The 18,149-nt window shown below is 53.2% G+C and overlaps 7 protein-coding genes across 7 annotated transcripts; 4 read left to right on the top strand and 3 right to left on the bottom strand.

Moving 5' to 3' along the window:
- Positions 1–81: 81 nt before the first annotated feature.
- Positions 82–2,680, top strand: BBK36DRAFT_1186055 (HET-domain-containing protein; the record flags this gene model as incomplete). The annotated part of the gene is made up of 4 exons (XM_024896469.1): positions 82–1,014; positions 1,058–1,833; positions 1,867–2,092; positions 2,138–2,680. 4 exons carry the CDS (start codon positions 82–84, stop codon positions 2,678–2,680), a joined length of 2,478 nt encoding a protein of 825 aa, XP_024745586.1.
- A 152-nt stretch (positions 2,681–2,832) lies between these two features.
- On the bottom strand, positions 2,833–4,074 carry BBK36DRAFT_1129641 (hypothetical protein; the record flags this gene model as incomplete). The annotated part of the gene is made up of 3 exons (XM_024891757.1): positions 2,833–3,066; positions 3,112–3,610; positions 3,683–4,074. The coding sequence occupies 3 exons, from the start codon at positions 4,072–4,074 to the stop codon at positions 2,833–2,835; spliced, it is 1,125 nt and encodes a 374-aa protein (XP_024745585.1).
- A 253-nt stretch (positions 4,075–4,327) lies between these two features.
- On the bottom strand, positions 4,328–6,369 carry BBK36DRAFT_1163300 (acyl-CoA synthetase-like protein; the record flags this gene model as incomplete). The annotated part of the gene is made up of 5 exons (XM_024894518.1): positions 4,328–4,764; positions 4,824–4,945; positions 5,014–5,108; positions 5,160–5,902; positions 5,955–6,369. The coding sequence occupies 5 exons, from the start codon at positions 6,367–6,369 to the stop codon at positions 4,328–4,330; spliced, it is 1,812 nt and encodes a 603-aa protein (XP_024745584.1).
- A 2,555-nt stretch (positions 6,370–8,924) lies between these two features.
- BBK36DRAFT_61430 (hypothetical protein) lies at positions 8,925–9,699 on the top strand (the record flags this gene model as incomplete). Its single annotated transcript, XM_024898360.1, has 3 exons — positions 8,925–9,122; positions 9,185–9,438; positions 9,522–9,699. Coding segments are annotated over 3 exons (630 nt in total), but the record flags the coding sequence as incomplete, so codon positions are not given.
- Positions 9,700–11,619: 1,920 nt separating this feature from the next.
- Positions 11,620–12,465, bottom strand: BBK36DRAFT_149107 (DCP2-domain-containing protein; the record flags this gene model as incomplete). The annotated part of the gene is made up of 2 exons (XM_024897565.1): positions 12,431–12,465; positions 11,620–12,344 (listed from the first exon to the last, which is right to left on the bottom strand). Coding segments are annotated over exons 1-2 (756 nt in total), but the record flags the coding sequence as incomplete, so codon positions are not given.
- A 1,296-nt stretch (positions 12,466–13,761) lies between these two features.
- On the top strand, positions 13,762–14,737 carry BBK36DRAFT_1163297 (hypothetical protein; the record flags this gene model as incomplete). Its single annotated transcript, XM_024894517.1, has 3 exons — positions 13,762–13,836; positions 13,897–14,111; positions 14,173–14,737. 3 exons carry the CDS (start codon positions 13,762–13,764, stop codon positions 14,735–14,737), a joined length of 855 nt encoding a protein of 284 aa, XP_024745581.1.
- Positions 14,738–16,633: 1,896 nt separating this feature from the next.
- Positions 16,634–18,084, top strand: BBK36DRAFT_1145052 (ribonucleotide reductase; the record flags this gene model as incomplete). Its single annotated transcript, XM_024893725.1, has 3 exons — positions 16,634–16,663; positions 16,748–17,026; positions 17,134–18,084. The coding sequence occupies 3 exons, from the start codon at positions 16,634–16,636 to the stop codon at positions 18,082–18,084; spliced, it is 1,260 nt and encodes a 419-aa protein (XP_024745580.1).
- Positions 18,085–18,149: the final 65 nt, after the last annotated feature.

Here is an 18,149-nt window from a genome sequence, read left to right as displayed (position 1 = left end):
TTTAAAGAAGACCATATCCCAATTCACGGCAATTGATAAATGCCAATTGCCAAGCAGTAGGCAATTGAGACTTACACCACAATGACTTTGCAGAGTCCGAGCGTCAAATCGCTTTACCAACAATTGCCCTTGAAGCAAGTCGAGATCCGTATTCTAAGACTAGAACCCAGTACACCATCATCACCAGAAATTCGAGCTTCCCTCGTCAAACGCAGCCTGCTCACTTTGAGAAAAGGCGGCCCCTCCTTCGAGGCCTTGTCTTACACCTGGGGCCTGGCTTCAGTTACAAAGGACATCGTCATCAACGGCACATCATTCCCAGTCACCGCCAACCTGTACGCATTCCTGCAACAATACCAGGAGCCCGACAAGACTGCCGACCTATGGATAGACGCAATATGCATCAACCAGGCCGACCTACTCGAGAAAAACCACCAAATTCCCATGATGAACATGATCTACGCATCAGCTAAAAGGCTCGTCATCTGGCTCGGGGAAGCTTCATCCGACAGTGAGCTGGCAATTAAATGGATTGAAGATCTAGGCATGGGTTCTCCATACGACAAGATGCCCAACATCCCCAACAACGCTTGGCAGGCCATGCAAAGCTTTCTGGAACGCCCATGGTGGAAGCGCATCTGGATCGTTCCGGAACTTGCAACGGGTGCCATGGGGATCAAGCTGGAAACAGCCTCGGTTCTCTGCGGCCATGCACGAATTTCATGGATCAACCTTGTAATCGCCGCCGCTCGCATGAAGGCCCATGAAGATGACAAAAGGCAGGCGTTTCCAACCATTACCGAGATTCTGGAGCTCGACAGCCTGCGGGAAAGTGCTGGGCATTACTTTTTGAACCAACCCGAGCCCCAGGCTCTGTTTGATCTGATCTGCCGGTACAGGCATTTCCTGGCGACAAACAGGCGAGACAAAATCTATGCGATCTGGAACATGTTTGCAAGATTGCCATCAAGACGACTCGAGACGAGATATGACCAGTCTATGGAAGAAGTGTACGTTAATCGCTGCTGAAATACTCTCCGGCGGGACCGGACTGGAGCTCCTTCGCCACTGCGGCAACGGTGATCCAGATATACCCTCCTGGGCCCCGGACTGGTCCGTTCCCCTTGGCTCTCTGCCCCTGCCTCTTCGCAGTATTCAGCGGTACTTTGACGTCCCCTGGTGGGTAGAGCCGGAATACAAAGACCCGAAAGCCCTCATCGGTCCCGACGGAACCAGAAAGGAGTCGAAAGTCGGATACTTCGTACCTCCTATAGTCAACAGCGCAGAGGCCGAAAAGCAACGAGAACAGCGAATCAAACGCCTCGAATGGACCGCCAAAGGCTCTGCGGTTGTGAAAAGCCTGGATGACATTCCAGCGCACTTCACAATCCATGGCTGCCCAGCTGCCACCAAAGAACAAATTAAGGAGCTGCTCCCTCGCGATGATGTCGTATTCGTCATTGCTGATGAAAGTCGTCATTTGCCCGAGGACCCCGATGCGGTCCAGCAAGGCGAGCTCATCACTGAGCGTAAAATGAAGCGGTGGCTCTTACAAGAGCTCAGACATTCCGCCGCTGAGCCACCGTATAAAGCCGCCTCTTCGGTGAGCGCTACCTTCAAGGTCAACAAGAGCGGAAAGTCTCTGCAAGTGAAGGGCATTCTCTGGGACGAAGTTGAAGTGTGTCACGATGGCTTCGTGGAAGACGTGGACAGAGACTTTGCTGATGCAACTCGCTTCATGGTGGGAGTTGGTTGTTGCAAACATCTCGCCATGACCAACCAGAGCGCAGCAAGCAGGTACCCCCAAGTCGCCGATCTACTCGAAGCCTTCTGGTCAGCATTATTCGTAGGACAACCTCTCAATAGCAAGGGAACAGACGGAGCAGAGCACGCGCCTCGTTGCCAAGATTGGCTCCCTGAAATCCCAGACTCATGGACTCCAGGCAAACCTCCAGTGACAGCGACGACTACCGGCTTGGTCGACATTGCGGAGATGGATGAGGCTCTCAGTTGTTCCATGTCTGCCGCTCATGGAGAGGGAGAAGGCTCTCAACAATTTACACACCAGCTCGAGCCCAATCTTAAAGAGCGTGTCTTTCCACTTCATGACGATGAGCATGTCGCTCTGCTATATCAGCTTGCTTCATCCTGGAGTCAGCAGCCATACGACCTGTATCACCGACCATTCGACCTACTAAACGTGGTCCCGGATCCCTATTGGGAAACCAGACGCCAGCAAGACGATCTCGCCAAGCAACAGGCAAAACAGCGCAAATCGAGATATATACAATCAAGCCTCGCCGCTGCCAAAGGCTCCATTGACCTAGGACTTTGGAAGCAGAAGTTTGACAAGGTGGATGAAGCCCTTAGACAGCAACCAAGTCTCGTGCCACAAGACACCCTTCCCGCCGGCATCGAAAAGTACGCTCTAGGACGACGGTTCTTCATCACCAAGAAGGGATACTTTGGCCTCGGCCCGCAGAAAGCAAGAGCTGGAGATAGAATCGCCGTCTTGTTTGGTTCCGGTGTGTCGTTTGTTCTTCGGAGGTGTCATACTGCGGAGGGGAAGCGAGTTTGGAGGATTGTGGGAGAGAGTTACGTGCACGGCATCATGCAGGGAGAGGTCATTCAGAAGTGGGAGTTCGGCTCAGCTGAGGCACAGATGCTTCATTTGGTGTAATTGGCTCGATCTATCCATCAATCATGTACACTTTCTCAAGGACTTCTAAAGATAACATCTTCGGTCATGGTTTCATTGATAAGAACTCGGGCTACGTTGACTATATGCTCTGTTATAGGTTTCAAAGGCTACCAGACGGCGCCACTGCACTTTCAATCCAAATCAAGGCTCTCTGCTTTCCATGAGCGTCGTATAGCTCCAGGTGGATAAAGGCGTATATCCCGCAAAGAAGGCTCACGCCCTGTATTTCGCTGTTGGTAATCCCTTTGCGTCGGCTCCTTTGTCAGAGCAACCCACTTCCAGTCGTCCGCGTGTCTTCCTCGTCCGATCTGATGATAGGAAACTATCGTCACGGCCCAGCCGTCGACCAATGGTCCGATGGTTGTCTAAGCTCCAAGTCAGCTGATTGTTCAAGTCTCCCTGCATGGGACAAAATGGACACTTGCTTTGCCGGGAGCAGTTTCGGACCGGTAAAGCTCCCCAACTTCCGCCCTCTCAATAGTCGTGGTGTAGTCAGTCAAGCACACATCGCAAGATCCAGGCAGATCTCTGCAAGCATTGAAAAGAAAGCATGACCCGTCATTCCTCTTCATACCTCCCCACTCAGATTTCCCCAAAGCTGCTGCCTTGTCCGGTGCCGTTCTGTGAGATGCCCTAGTATAGCCAGCTGGGTCCATTGCTATATGATAGCAGATGCTATAGCGTCCGTTATAGATAGCTTCACGCAATACTGTGGCTCTTCCCGCAATCGTGTGCGTGATGCTGAGGAAGAGTTCATCGCCAATGATTCTCGCGCAAGAGCTCTGTCGCCATAATGGTCCTACACTCGAACTGCGCACAAGGCAAGAACGGGCAAGACTTTCCAGCGATAGCCCTGCTGTAGGACCATACAAATGGCGGTTCGTCACAAGACGGACATGAACGTGGTGTCTGGATGTTGCATCACGTCGTCAGTCTTATAAACGACTCACACGGATGCGTCACGCAAGAGATGATACACACAGTCGATACCGCGACCTTCCGGGGTTGGGGTTAAAATGCTGCAGAGCACGATAATTGAAGCATTTCGATGTGATCTTTGGATCCTGCAGATGTTTCGTGACAGTCGGGTTCCAATCCTGCGAGAACCGATGGAGCTGGCAACAGGCTGGGCAAAAGTAGAATCGGTCTCCCACATCCCTCTCCAGTAAAGGTAATAACTCAGGCCGACACTCCTCTACAAGTTCCTCTGTGTCGAAGAATGAGGAGAGAGCTTTGCAGGTTAGAGAGAGCGCTACGAGGGATTCGGGGGACGAAGACAACTGAGACGCGATTAACAGGAGAATCTCGTGAGGCAGTTTTGCCAGTGGGCCGGTGAGAGATGGCTCTCCGACAGAGGAAAACAGTTGCCCCATTGTATATGGTTGATTTGATGCTGCGGATTCATGTATGGCATGTGGAAGCTTGTGAAGCGGGGTGTGGAAGAGGGGACGTTGTCGTATGACGGGCATCTGTAGACGCACATGCTTAGCCGAAAGTGGAACATACGATGCAACAGTGAGACATCACAACGGCTATGATCCAGAGTCGAAATAGTCTTGAACTTGTACTTTTACCGAAGGCTTTGTAGACGCAGATGAAAGCCGATTCAACCGACATTACCAAACTCTATAGACCTCCCCAGTCATACAAACGAGATGAAGCATCCAAATCAAGCTTATTCCCCCAGTATTCCACGCCTTCATAGTTATACTGATCCGGCATGCATTCCGCAATACCAAAGTACCGTCGCAAAGCTTCCTTTTTCTGCGCCTTTCCAGAGGCCGTATACGGCACCTGTTCCCCCTCTTGGAGTACCCGTAGGACCGTCGGCAGCTTATACGACACCACTCCAGCACGAGCAAGATTCTCACGAATAGTTCGAAGGTCAACCTCGCATCGTTTTTCATCGCCATCATGCTTGCATAGCCGAACAAGCGCAGCTACCAATCCGCCGGCCTCACGCTCTCGCACAGGGAGAACATGAGCTTCGCTTATATATGGAAGATCCGTCAGACGCTGCTCGAGCTCAAGCACAGAAATTGTGTACTCGTGAAACCGAATCCCTATGAAGTTATGATTAGTCTGCCATATCTAGTTCATCTCATCGGAAGGTTCAACATACAGTCGCACGAGTTCCGGCCGTCAAAGTAATACTCTTCACCGACTCGGTGAGCGCGGTCTCCCGTTTTGTAGAAGCCGTCTTCATCAAAGCAAGCGCGTGTTGCTTCATCATCGTCAAAATATCTACACAGAAGACACTGCGTCAGAAGAATTCTGCTTATAACAATGAAGCACTCTATACGTTGACTTACCCGATAAACATATTGGGTGTTTTGACCAGCACTTCTCCTTGATCTCCCTCAGAAAGCTTCACTGTGACGCCCGGAAAAGGCCTTCCAACGTATCCCTACACAAGAAGTTAGCACCTAAAAGAGAATAATACATCAATGACACTCACTTCGGAAATGGCTGAGCCCTCTGGAGTGGCCATGACTCCCCCGCCCATCTCCGTTATGCCGTACCCATTCCGAACATGCGTCCCAGTCAAGTCATTAAACCGCTGCGCGAGACAAGGGTTGAGCTGAGAACCGCTTGTGAACACAGACTTGAGACTTTTGCTTCCGTTGATAAAGGTCTCGCGCTCTTCACCAGAAAGGCAGTGGATCTCATCGTCGTAATACTCTACCAGTCTCCTCAAAAGCGTCGGCGACACGCTCATGTCAGTAATTTTGCCGTTTTGCAAGATCTCCCAGAAGTCTTTAGGCTCGGATCCGTGCTTCATCATGTGCAAGTTTTCGCCAACGAGCACGCTGTCGATGAGACCTGTGCCGCCGACCCAATGAACGGGACATGATGCTAGATAGACAATCTCCTGGACTGGAGGAGCATCGGTAAAGTGAAACATTTTCCGGGGAAGAAGAACGCCTTTCGGCAGCCCAGTCGTTCCAGAGGTGAATAGAACAAGGCACCCATCCGTTGGTGAAAAGGCCAAGCCGTCGTCAAGTTCCCAGTCAACAGGGCTGGGGTTCCGCTCAATTGGTGCTCTTGACAGCTGTATTAGGCTCAACACTTGCTCAGGCTGGGTGTGTATATATTCGCGGAATTCTGTCGCTCTGCCAAACAGGCTTGCTTCTGTGAGAAGGTATGTTACTCTTGTTTTCTTCAAGAAGTAACTTGCTTCTTCAGCATTCACATCGGTAGCTATAGTCCATCCGTCAGTATCTTCCGATAGTTCATGTAACATTTAGCTTACATAGAGGTACGCAAATGCCCCCCAGAGCAGCAATGGCAAAGAAGCTCACGATGAAGCAGTATCCACTGTAGGCAAGAAACCCGATGGACCTGGCATCCTTCTTGAGTGATCCGTCCGCGTTGAAAGAAGACGCAGGAAGCTGCTCTCTCAGTATCTGGCGCAGGTGTATCACATCGCGGATCAAGTCATTGTAACTGGCATCAACGCCATAGTCGTCATGGAACAACAGGTCAGGCTTCTCCAGGGTCATTTGGCGGAGTCTGGTGAAGATTGCATCATTCGGAAACTTTTCTTTTGCAACGGGGACGTCTTTGGTCAGCGTCGGCTCCGTGACCGGGCTGCGATAGAAGGCTGCATAGAGGCTTGATACAGCGATGGGCTTGAGCCTGCCGAAGGAGTAGGCGAGAGACAGCATATTCGCGTTTATAAAGGTGGACTAAAGCAAATGGCGTAACGTATCACGGATATTGTGAGAACCAAAGTGTCGGAAACACTACATCTTAAATACTCTAAAGGCCGCCGGTGATAGTGCAGGTTGGAGCCGATCAAAGACAATGACAAAATGACTTGCTGCGAGCGAGCTGAAGCCCTTGTATACACAAACAACTCCGAATCCAATCATCTCGGGCATCCCCGTAATAAGAATATAAATGACAAATGTAAAACCCTGTCCGTCCGCCAATTATGCTACCGAGAACCGAGAAGTATAGCACGATGGCTACCGTCCCATGCCGGAGCTATATCACTTAGCGATCTGCGTGTCTCAGGAAAAGCTTTCTTAGGTCCAAGGTTCCTATGATCGGGGAGAAGTGGCTGGCTGGCGTGGAAATTAGTCTCGATACTGCGGCTGAGAGATCCCTGTAGCGGTGTTTTCACGTTTGTACGGCTGAGATGATATATATGATTTCAATGTCTCACTAACACATGCCGCCTACGTAGGTATTCCACCTTACATGTAAGCTTTTTATAGATCCAAGCATCCGGTTGGGGACTTTCACCACAGGCCACAGTATGGTTACCCTATCCAAAAAGATGGAGTTGCCGGCTAACAGAATGCAGAGTCTACGTGCAGGCTGATGGTCGACTCGCGCACAATAAGCCATACTCTGACTTGTAGCTATGGTATCTCTGGGCAGCATTCAGTTTTAGAAAGCATATGTGGATTTCGTTCGTGCGTTGCATGTTGTGTGGCAGTTTTTCCGCCTCAAGTCGAGGAAGAAGAACTTGAACCTACATATGTCCAGGCATGATGCGTATGACGCTTCTATACTGCGTATATAGGAATTTGCTTTCAGTTTTAAGACGTTTTATAGCCGTTACGATCTCTGTGTATATAATCTTTGTGCCATGCGATGGGGTGAATTGACCGCAATGCTTATGCTGAGGATTAGATGGTGGAAGATGATCCTTGCTTACAGCATCTCTCCAGGAAGGACTTTTCAATTAGCAAAGGGCCGGTGAATAGCTGGGTCTTCTTGTTGTACTTTTCGAAAGAAGAATTTGGATATACCTGAGTCTAACTGGAACACCTCCCAGGTTTGAACAATATTACGGAAAGTTGCTCCTCATCAAATTCCAGATACCCTCAAATTGGAGCAGAATCCGCAACCTCCTCCCAAGGTAAACTCGTCTAATTCCTTTTAAAGTCCAAAGGGCAATAGAAACCACAAATCTCAGCATTCTCTGAGGGTAGAGCATATCACCGGATAGCAGATGGAGAGTACCTCCAAAGAACTATGAAGGAGCCCGAGGTCCATAGCATCAGCTGAATCCAGCATTAAACCTCCCAAACATCTCGGATCAGTCACCATTGATCCCGATAATTGTCATTCTTGATAGAAGTACCATCAGTAAAGGCCATAATCCACGGATTCCCCGTGACGCGTCTGCACTGTCAATGCGGGCAGCTGGCAAATGGCCGACCAGTGAATCCAGCCGCCAGCACACCAAAGCCAACTTCCTCCTTCTCCTATTGCCACTGCCAATTCTTTCTCTTGTCAACTTCATCGTACTTTTCTCTAACCGCGAAAATGCAGAATTTTCGGTAAGTATGCCTAGACCCCTATCCCTGTGATCCCTTTCCTCGAGTCTTGCATTCTCTTCTTCGTCTTTCTCCTCTCTTCTCTCCGTGTTCTGGATGCGCTGCAGCCAGGATCACTTTATCCCAAAGCCCAAAGGGACCAATATTACTCCACGACCATGGGAATGCACGGCAACCTGCAGTCCACTACTCACAAAGACTTCGTTGGCTAACTAGACTTCTTCTACGTAGTGGCAATTTTGTTCGTTCGATCCCTCCCCCGAGCCGACATCTTACGCAGTTCCAGCCGCTGACTCTCCAAATCTCCAGTTCCCCGATCCTCAGCCTGAGGATACGGTTACTATCCTTCGTACAGACTACGAGCATCTCGTTGTCACCGCCCAGAATCACTGTACGCAGCCTCGTCTCTTTCTCTACCTCGTCATACTGAATCAGTTTCACAGCCAATCTCTGCCGCTGCCTTCTCAATGCCGACATCGAGGACCCCAGAGTCATCCAGGTCAGAAATCCCAACACCACCCCAAGAACCCTCTCCCAGCCGGCTCTAATCCTACCTCCAGGCTCTCAATGACTGCCTCCACTCGCCAGCAGTCCAATACCCAACCGCCGTCCCAGCTCAGCACGTCTACAACGCATCCGCCCCAACCTTCGAGCCCGCCTCCCGCACCGCCACGCCCCACGACTTCGACTCCAAGTCCTTCACCACGTCGTCCAGCCCGTACATCGACTACGCCCGCCACGGCCTCTACCCCTTCCCGCCCCCGCGATCGCTTCTAGGCAGTCAGCATAGGAGCGACGTCGCGAGCAACGCCAGCTACGACTCCTTCGAGAACTCGAGCGCCGACGGAGACGATGATGGCGAAGACACCAATGAGGCCCTGGATCAAGCCATCACCAGCCTCACCCTGTCTCAGGAGGAGCCGGTCTTTCGCTCCGTCCAGCTACTCAACGTTCCCGAGCACGCAACCTACGCTGATCTCGTTGCCGTGGTGCGAGGCGGCATCCTGTTCGACCTCTCCATCACTCGGCGTGCGGGAACCGCAACCATCACCTTTGCAGAGGTATCTTCGGCCGCAGCCTACTACGCCCACGTGCGGGACAATGACCTCTACATCAAAAGCAAGAGAGTAAGCAAAGAAACCCCATGGACACCCTATCAAAAGTTTCTTCTAACCAGCATGAACGGCAGGTCGAGATCCGCTGGTCGGACCGCTTCCAGACCCTGCACGAGCACTTCACCAAGCGCATCGCAAACGGCGCAACCCGCAACCTCGTCATGCGCAAGTGCAACGCCAGCCACACAGAGGCCTCGATCCGCAAGGACCTCGAGCACATCCACAACCTCAGGGTCGTCGGCATAAATTTCGGCGACGGCAATTGCCACATTAGTACCAACTCGGTGCCGAGCGCTATGTATGCCCGCACCTGCATGATGAGTCGGCTGTGAGTTGTCCCTCCCTCTTGACCTTCCAATTCACTTAGCACCTCAGAACACTGATACCAATTACCTTCTTTCGATGATACAGCAAGTACAAGGGCTGCCGCATCGAGTGGGACATTGATGAGTGCGCTCAGCCCCTGAGCCAGATGCCCGTCATGTCTCGTCGGCGTGCCCCTTTCCCCGTCACCCCCGTGGCCCGCCCCGTCCGCAATACGAGCAACCGCTTCCAGCTTCTCGCTTCTGAAGCCACTTCCGATGAATGAGTGGCCTTTGTTTTCCCTCTTTTCCTTTGGTCACTTTTCGAGTTCCCTCGTGAACGGTTCGTTGGCCCGATGCTGCTTTGTTACTCCTTGCAAGACGATGACCAGCAACGATTTGAGAAAAGCAATGGTTTCCTTTCGTTTTAGGAGAGGCATGTCCCTTGAAGGCTCCCTCTTTGCTAATAGACATAGAGTATTAGTCCTGGACTTGGGGGATAATTGATTGTCATTTTGGTCTCTGATTTGCTTTCCTGGCCGTCAAGACGCCCAAGATGGACAGTTGACCTCCCCAATGCTTTCCAAGTTTACTAATCAACCGACCGCCTCTCTAGAAACGCGCTGAAGCCATTTCCATGCTGATACTATGAGAAACTCACAGCATCAGTAACCATATCTTCGCCGCTCTGGTCTCTTAAGTCTGCCTTATATGCGGATAGAGAGCCCATATTCACCCCTAAGTGGCCACAATTTCTCATACAAAGATTCCAACAGGAAGGCTAACAGAAACAGACATATGAAATGCTGACCCAATTTCGCCGTGCTTTCAATGCCATGCATCACCCAAAAGCTTTCCCCTCCCCAAATCACTAAAGAATGTGCCTAACTCACAACGATCCCTCAGGTTAGATTCCTCTTGCGTCCCCTTTAAAGGGACCATGAAACGGTTCTTTCATCCTTCTGTTACTCATCTTGATAAGGATCGGACCCAAATTAATTTGCGGGATTGGTATTCTTTGTAATGTTCTGCAAATAACCCAACAAAAAGCTTTGATCTGCCTGCGATATAGGCGTCACATTGCTGTTGCGAGATGGCGCCGCGTTGCGCTGCAGCCCTGCTTGCCCGTCGACACCTCCCGGAGCCATTGCTGCAGCGCGGGGCATGGAGAAGCCAGCTGCTGCGGATGTGGCGGCGTTGCTCGCCGCCGGTTTGCCGGGTGTCCCAAAGAGGGAGAGAAGCTGTCTCTTCTGTTCCTGGGACACTTCGGGCCTGTAGTTGTAGTTGCTTGCCGCGGAGGGGCCAGCTGACGAGGCCATAGGAATCGGCAGGGTGGACGGTGACGGCTGGACAACCTGTCCAGGGCGAGGCTGTCCTGGGTTTTCGTAAAGACCTGCGTAAGGAGCGAGATTGCCCCTGGGCGGCTCCGGGGGATTGACTTGTTGGACCTGTTGGATGGTCTGGTCTCTCTGGAGGATCTGAGTCGGCTGGTTTGGGCCGGACTTGACGGTCGAGCTGGTGGTGTGAGTCTGCTGCGACGTGATGGCATATCCAGGATAGGCGGGTTGTTGAGGCGCTGGGCCGCCGGTCTGTTCCCCGTACCTGGCTTGCAGGGGGTTCCATCCGGCAGGTTGGTTTGAAAAGTTGGGGAGCTGCGGGTGTGTGTTTGGCACGGTTTGGTACGCAGGTGGAACAAATTCCGGGAGCTGCTGGTGGGCGTTTGGCACGGCCTGGGGCGCGTTTGGGGGCACAGCGTTGACGTTGGGTTGTGGGTTTCGAAACTGTCCTGCTACCGCCGGCATCAGAGCTGAGAGCACATCTGGTATCTGAGAGGGACCGGGAGGCACATGCTGGGACGGGGGCATAGGCTGAGATGGGGGCGCGTGCTGAGACGTGGTGCTTGACGACTGGAGAATGGAGAGCAGCGCGCTGGCCTTATCCGTGGGAGCAGCTGCAGCAGGGACTGGCTCAGAACGCATCGCCGGCGGCTGAACCGATGGCTGAAGGTTCAACAGGCGCTGTAATTCCCGCGTGGCTCCATCGAGAGACTCGAGGGCCGGCGCGGCAGCAGGCATCGTGTCCGGAACGTTGGGCACCCACGTCTCGTCCTCGGTAGGATCCTCCTCGATGGCCTTATGCTGGTAGGGAGGGTTGGCCTGAATGCTGGCGCTGAATGTCCGCTTTTCATCAATCTTTTTCTGTGAAGTAATCCACTTCTTCAGAGGAACCAGGAAAGGGGCGACCATGTAGAACTTGTTCGCATTGGTTCCGGCACCAGAGTCATATTGATGGTTGTTACTGTTGTTTTGAGGGCCCTTTTTCCGAAGAGTGGGCAGGTCGGAAAGCTTGTACCACTCAATCTTGCTGATTTCCTTCCGGGTTCGAGGCTGAAACACCGTGTCCATGGGGACGTCGCGGAAGACGTAAAGGCGGAGATGCTGCTCTCTCATGGGGATTTCAATGTACTTGGGCTTCCCCTCCGTCGGCACCAGTCCTGCTGCCCGGAGGTCCAGGCCAGTCTCCTCGTAGACTTCTCTCACAGCACAATCAAGGTCATCTTCGTCCTTGTTGATCTTGCCACGAGGAAAGCTCCAACTAGCACCCTTCTTCCAGCCTTTCACAAGAACGACGGAGTCCAGCTCTTTGTTGAGCATAATAGCGCCGCGAACGGGCACACGTGTCTTGTACTGCAGGAACTCTTCAAACGCCTTTATATGGTTCTCAACCGAGAACGAAGCAAGCAGCGGGCAATGCTGAAAGATTCGCAGGCAGAAGGTGCGCAGCGTCATGGACGGGAGGGACGGATCGAGGGGGCGGATGAAATCTTCGTAGAACCATTGTGCTTCTTCGACTTGAAAGCATAACCGGGCGACTGAGGACAAGTCCTCTTGCGGAAGGTTGATGATGAACCGGACGCACAAGTCGTCCAGCCCTAGCAGACGGGTAGCAGGTCAGCATCTCACCGAGACCGGCACAACAGAGTTCAAGCAAGGGGGGGTTGAAAAGGCTAGTCCGTACAGTCTTCCAGCTGCATCTGTTTCTCAGCCATGTTTGTCTCTTGTTTGATGCGAGTGTTCAGCTCAGCCCCATGCTCCGATTAATAATAAAACAACGTGATCGTTCGGTCTTCACGATTTGGCCAGACGGAGTGCGCTTCGGACATGTGACAGGATAATGGGCATGGGCATGGTTCAGTCGTTCCGAGGGTCTGGCAGCTGAGATGGGATCGCGAGGCGCGCTTCAGCCACAGGCGACGAGTGCAGAGGCCCGGCCGGTTGTTGAGTTGAGCAGCGGAGTACTAGCGGGACAGAGGCGGTGCTGGCAGCGATTCGGAGACTTTGCCGAGATGGAGTTTGCCGACGCGGAGAGATGCTGAAGCTATCGGATGCCACGAGGTTGGTGAGGGAGGTTTGCCCGCTTTGGGTGCAGTTGTGATCGGGTTAGTCAGTGCGTGATGGCCGGAGGACGCCAGAAGTCGCACTGTCTCCGCTTAGGAAAACGTAGCACCCAAATTGCTGAGCGCCACATAAGCCACACAGTGTGTTCTCAGTCGCATACCAGCGGATAGCTTCAGCCACGCAGCCCAACTGCACAGCCTCAGTATCCCGTGGCTAGGTCGCCCCAACGTGGCCGTGCACTGCTCGTCTATCGTGGCGCTAGATCTGCCGAGAGTGGCCGGCTTTTGTCCATGTCCTGATGCTCACCTCAGTGGCAAAACGTCACCAGAGGCAGCCCAGCGCTAGAAACTCCCCTGTAACAAGCCCACGATTAGCGGCTGCTGGGGCACCTCCGGCGCCGTCTCATTGGCCGGCTCAGCGCCGATGCAGCCCTTCCCAGCGGCCTCAATGCTCTTCTCCAGTGATGCGCCGCCAAATTACATCATGACGCTTTCTGCGGGAGAGCCACCAGGAACACTTGACGCCAAAAACAGGTTCTACGCCATTCACTGCGCAGTCGAGAGACACGGCATATAAAAGACACGGTCAGGCCTGCGAATTTCTCTCTGTTTCAGTCTTCGTTCTTTCTTTCACTCTTGCTCCCTGCCAATTCCAACCGCCCGCCTGATTTGATTTGATAGCCTTGTCTCACTTTTGACGCCTTTATTTGGTTGGCTGTCGGCGGCCGCCCTTGAAAATCAACTGCCGCCCACTGGCGGTTTCTGAAACAGACGACAGCAAGCGCCTCTCCAATCGACCCGACGAGGCTCTCGATTGTGTCTTTGTTTGTTGAGAAGAAAGAAGCATATAAATATCGGATTCTTCAATCTTTCTAAAGCTTGAAAACCCATCACCTACCTATTCATTTCTCTTTGTCTTCGATAGACATTACCTCCACACAACACCGCAACCATGACGAGCTTATTGGCAAAGATGATCAGCAAACGGATCCTGGGGGAGTCGATGCAGAACAAGTTTGGCAAAGAGGTAAGAGGCAGCATCAAATCATCTTATTTCATTCCGCTTTACTGACAAGCTGCGTGTTAGGATCCGTACTTTGAGCAAGTCCCTGCTACGAGGCTCGATGGCAGGCCTACGGGCAAGGTCAAGAAGCGCAAGAAGGCTCTGCCCCCCGGCATCTCAGAGCACGACGGCCAAGTCCTCACAAAGGTCAAGAGGCGAGCATATCGTCTGGACATGAGCCTGTTCAACTTTCTTGGAATCCGCTTCGGCTGGAGCAGCGTCATCGGTCTGGTTCCTGCGTAAGTCGAGCATCTCCTCCCCACGCTCACCTTTTTGTACGGCTGGCTAACTTTGTTATAGTGCCGGCGACGTTCTCGATGTCTTCATGGCCTTGATGGTGTATAGGACATGCTGTCAAGTAGAGGGCGGCCTTCCATCCGCAATTCGGATCAGGATGCTCATCAACATCATTGTCGACTTCGCCATTGGCCTAGTCCCCTTCCTCGGAGACTTGGCCGACGCCGTGTTCCGCGCCAACACGCGCAACGCAGCACTGCTCGAGCAGCACCTGCGCGAAAAGGGCAAAAAGGAGCTTCGAAAAAGCGGACAGCCCATCCCGGCCATCGACCCCAGCAGCCCCGAAGAGTATGACCGAATCATGCGCGAAGATCCCCCCGAATACCAGTCGCATCCTCCGTCCCGCCGTGAGTCCCCGGCCCGGCCTGAAGACCGGCGTTACGTCCAGGACCCGAGAGCCCCACGCGAGCCAGACGCCGCCCGCGTCCGCGATGGCGGCGGATTTTTTGGTGGCCGCAGCAAGGCTCGCCCTCACGATGTTGAGACGGGCCATGGGAACGCGGATAGGTACCACGACCCACGACAGAACAGCAAGCAGCAGAGCAGGCGGTATGGTGGCTTCCTGTAGGCGTCTGCATGGTTCGGTTGCCACGTTACCGCGGGGAGCGCACATCGCTGGTTCGTTTGTCTAAGCGCCTCACGAAATTTCCTTTGCTCTTGCCATTGAATCTTCTTTGTTCTGCAAGCGGAGTCGTTTTGTTATTTTTTCTGTTTTCTCTTTGTGTTCTCGCATGTCTGGAACGCGTCCGTTTGTGTAATTATGAGGCTGGGAAGCTATGGGGTGGATCTGCGCATTTTGACGGCCCCATTGATGGGATAAACCAAAAAAGACTTTTGCGAGAGGGGCATTCATTCATAGGTAATGGTAATTGCGCGAAGACCTGCACTCGTCGTGGAAGATACAAAAGGGTGGAAGAAATGGATTGACAATGCCGCTGGAAAGGATGATGCCTGGTTTGGCCTCGCACAGCAGTGCTTTCTAGATAGATACCACTACAATAAAGATGAGAATCATGATATGAAGCATCGAGCATAATGCATCCAACTCTTGACCAAGTGAAGCAACCGACTGTTTCAGACCAGCAGCATCTGTCATGCTTTGCTAAGAAGCCGGAAGCTGATGCGGTGAAGACTGTGTTTCTGACGATCCGATTCCGTGGAGTCCGTACTTCGTAGGTATTATGGCTTCACTCGCGGTGACGAATGGCGAGTCGACTCGGGCGTGTTGGTAAGACAGACCAGGGCATGGATGGTGCTGTAGATGCACGCAAGTCTCCCTGCAGACAGCCCCTGGCTGCAGATGCGCACTACTGTAGGAGGAGACAAGGGGACAACGCCTTGTCACCCACCAGCTTGACGATGGTGGAAACAAACGAGACAACAATGGGCTTGACATTCGCGCTGAAGCTCGCTAGTCTAGTCCAATTCATCGTTCACGCTGAGATATGTCTGGCTTCGAGCTTGTGTTTGGCTCTAGCACAAGTATTCACAGCTCGACTTGGAGCAAGCCCTAGCTGAGCGTGAATCTCACTGGTGACGCCTCAAGTCGATGGAATGGAGACGGACTCGCGTCCAGAGCTCAGACCAGCCCCACGTCGGATCGAGCTCTCGGAGCTACGAGCTCTCGCTTGATCAGGCCCTCAAGCTCGCCCGGAGTGACGGAAAGGCGCGAGACTGTGCGCAAAGCAGTAGCAGATACTCCTGTCCCCTGTGATGCTCTCGAGTTGAAGTATCAGCTTCAAGTCGTACCTGTACCTGCATCGAGCACGGTATCCCACCGGCCTCTCACAACCAAGCACAGGCGAAGATACAAAGAAAACACACCACAAATCCTGGCCCCACTGACACGAGATCCAAAGCGTTTGTTGTTGCTGATTCAAGATTGATAAACAGGGAGCACGGAGGGTCTCACGCATCATCATTTGCTAAGCCCTCCAGGCACTCGCAGCAATGCCCAGGATCATCGAGTCATCAAGGTAGCGCAATACCTCGACGCGACTCCCAAGCTTCACGCGTCTGCCAGCGCCGAACCACTTTACACAGCGGCCACAGCACCGCAGCTGAGCAGCCCCGCCATGGCAGCCAGCGAGCCCCCGCGAGTACCGCCTCGGTACCTGTCGACCAGCCGCCATCCCTGCAGCGCCTTGCCCGATCCAGCGCCCCCAGGCCCCCAGGGAGGCTCCAGCGCATCTTCATAGGGCATCTGGAGGGCACTTGCAGGGCTCTTGCAGGCGCTGCGAGACCCGCTGGAAAACACGTCCTGAACGCGTCGCGCCGCACGTGACTGGCCTGCTCTGCTCTTACAAAAACCTCTGGCGCCACCGACGCTGAGAGTCTCGTCTCCTCGATCAAACCACACGCGTCTGCACCATTTCAGAGCAAATTGTTCCTGATATTCTTCTTTTTTCCCACTTTACGCGCTCTGTCTTGTTGTCTCGTCTTGTCTCTTGCTCAGTCAGATCCAATGGCCACCGAACTCACTCCCTCCAAGCTGGTGAGTGCAACCGCTTCCACCCGGACCGTGAACTGACACCACCAATTGCTTTTCAGAGGTCAAGCTAACAATGTCCTTTTGCAGGCCGCTTCCGCCATTGACTCTTTCAAGATCGAGTCCCCCGTCAAGAAGATCAACTTCAACGCTGCCGACAAGGAGAACCAGCCTCTCGACGAGTCCGCCCTCGAGAGCCTAGCCAAGGAGATGGACGACAACCACAAGGCCACCGAGACCGTCAAGAAGGTCGACAAGGAGGCGGCCAAGCCCGCCGTGGCTCCCACAATCAAGCCCGAGGAGATTGACGAGCCCATCCTGCAAGAGAACCCTCAGCGCTTCGTCTTGTTCCCCATCAAGTACCACGAGGTGTGTTTGTCCATACCCCTCCCCGGACGCGTTTCGACGCGTAAAGTGGCACACTCCACTTTGCGACAGGGACCTCTAGGAACGATAGTTGACTGACATTGCAATAGATCTGGCAAATGTACAAGAAGGCCGAGGCTTCTTTCTGGACCGCCGAGGAGATTGACTTGTCCAAGGATCTGCACGACTGGAACAACCGGCTGAACGATGACGAGAAGTACTTCATCTCTCACATCCTGGCCTTCTTCGCCGCCTCTGATGGCATCGTCAACGAGAACCTGGTCGAGCGCTTCAGCGGCGAGGTCCAGATTCCCGAGGCTCGCTGCTTCTACGGCTTCCAGATCATGATGGAGAACATCCATTCGGAGACATACTCCCTGCTCATCGACACTTACATCAAGGAGCACAGCCAGCGCAGCTACCTCTTCAACGCCATTGAGACTATTCCTTGCATCCGCAAGAAGGCCGACTGGGCGATCCGATGGATCCAGGACAAGAACTCTTCCTTTGCCCAGCGTCTCGTCGCCTTTGCCGCCGTCGAGGGTATCTTCTTCAGCGGTGCCTTTGCCTCCATCTTCTGGCTCAAGAAGCGAGGCCTCATGCCCGGCCTGACCTTTTCCAACGAGCTCATATCTCGTGACGAGGGTCTGCACACCGACTTTGCCTGCCTGCTGCACTCCCACTTGAAGAACCGTGCCAGCAAGGAGGTGATTCGTGACATCATCACCGACGCCGTCCGCATCGAGCAGGAGTTCTTGACCGAGGCTCTCCCTTGCGCTCTGCTGGGCATGAACTCCAACCTGATGAAGCAGTACATCGAGTTTGTTGCCGACCGCCTGCTGGTTGCCCTCGGCAACGAAAAGGTGTACAAGTCGTCCAACCCCTTTGACTTCATGGAGAACATTTCCCTGGGCGGCAAGACCAACTTCTTCGAGAAGCGCGTCGCCGACTACCAGAAGGCCGGTGTCATGAACAGCACCAAGAAGGTCACCGACGACAGCTCAGCCGGCGATGCCAAGGATGCCAACGGCGGTGACTTCTCCTTTGACGACGACTTTTAAGTCATTCGCCGTCTGGCGTGCCTTTTCTCCTCTCTTTTTTTCTTGCATTTCTCTCTCATCTCTTC

Source organism: Trichoderma citrinoviride (assembly GCF_003025115.1).
Source record: "Trichoderma citrinoviride strain TUCIM 6016 unplaced genomic scaffold BBK36scaffold_18, whole genome shotgun sequence".
NCBI classification, from domain to species: domain Eukaryota; kingdom Fungi; phylum Ascomycota; class Sordariomycetes; order Hypocreales; family Hypocreaceae; genus Trichoderma; species Trichoderma citrinoviride.
The sequence above is the reverse complement of the archived record's forward strand: the minus strand, read 5'-3'. Positions and strand labels throughout refer to the sequence as shown.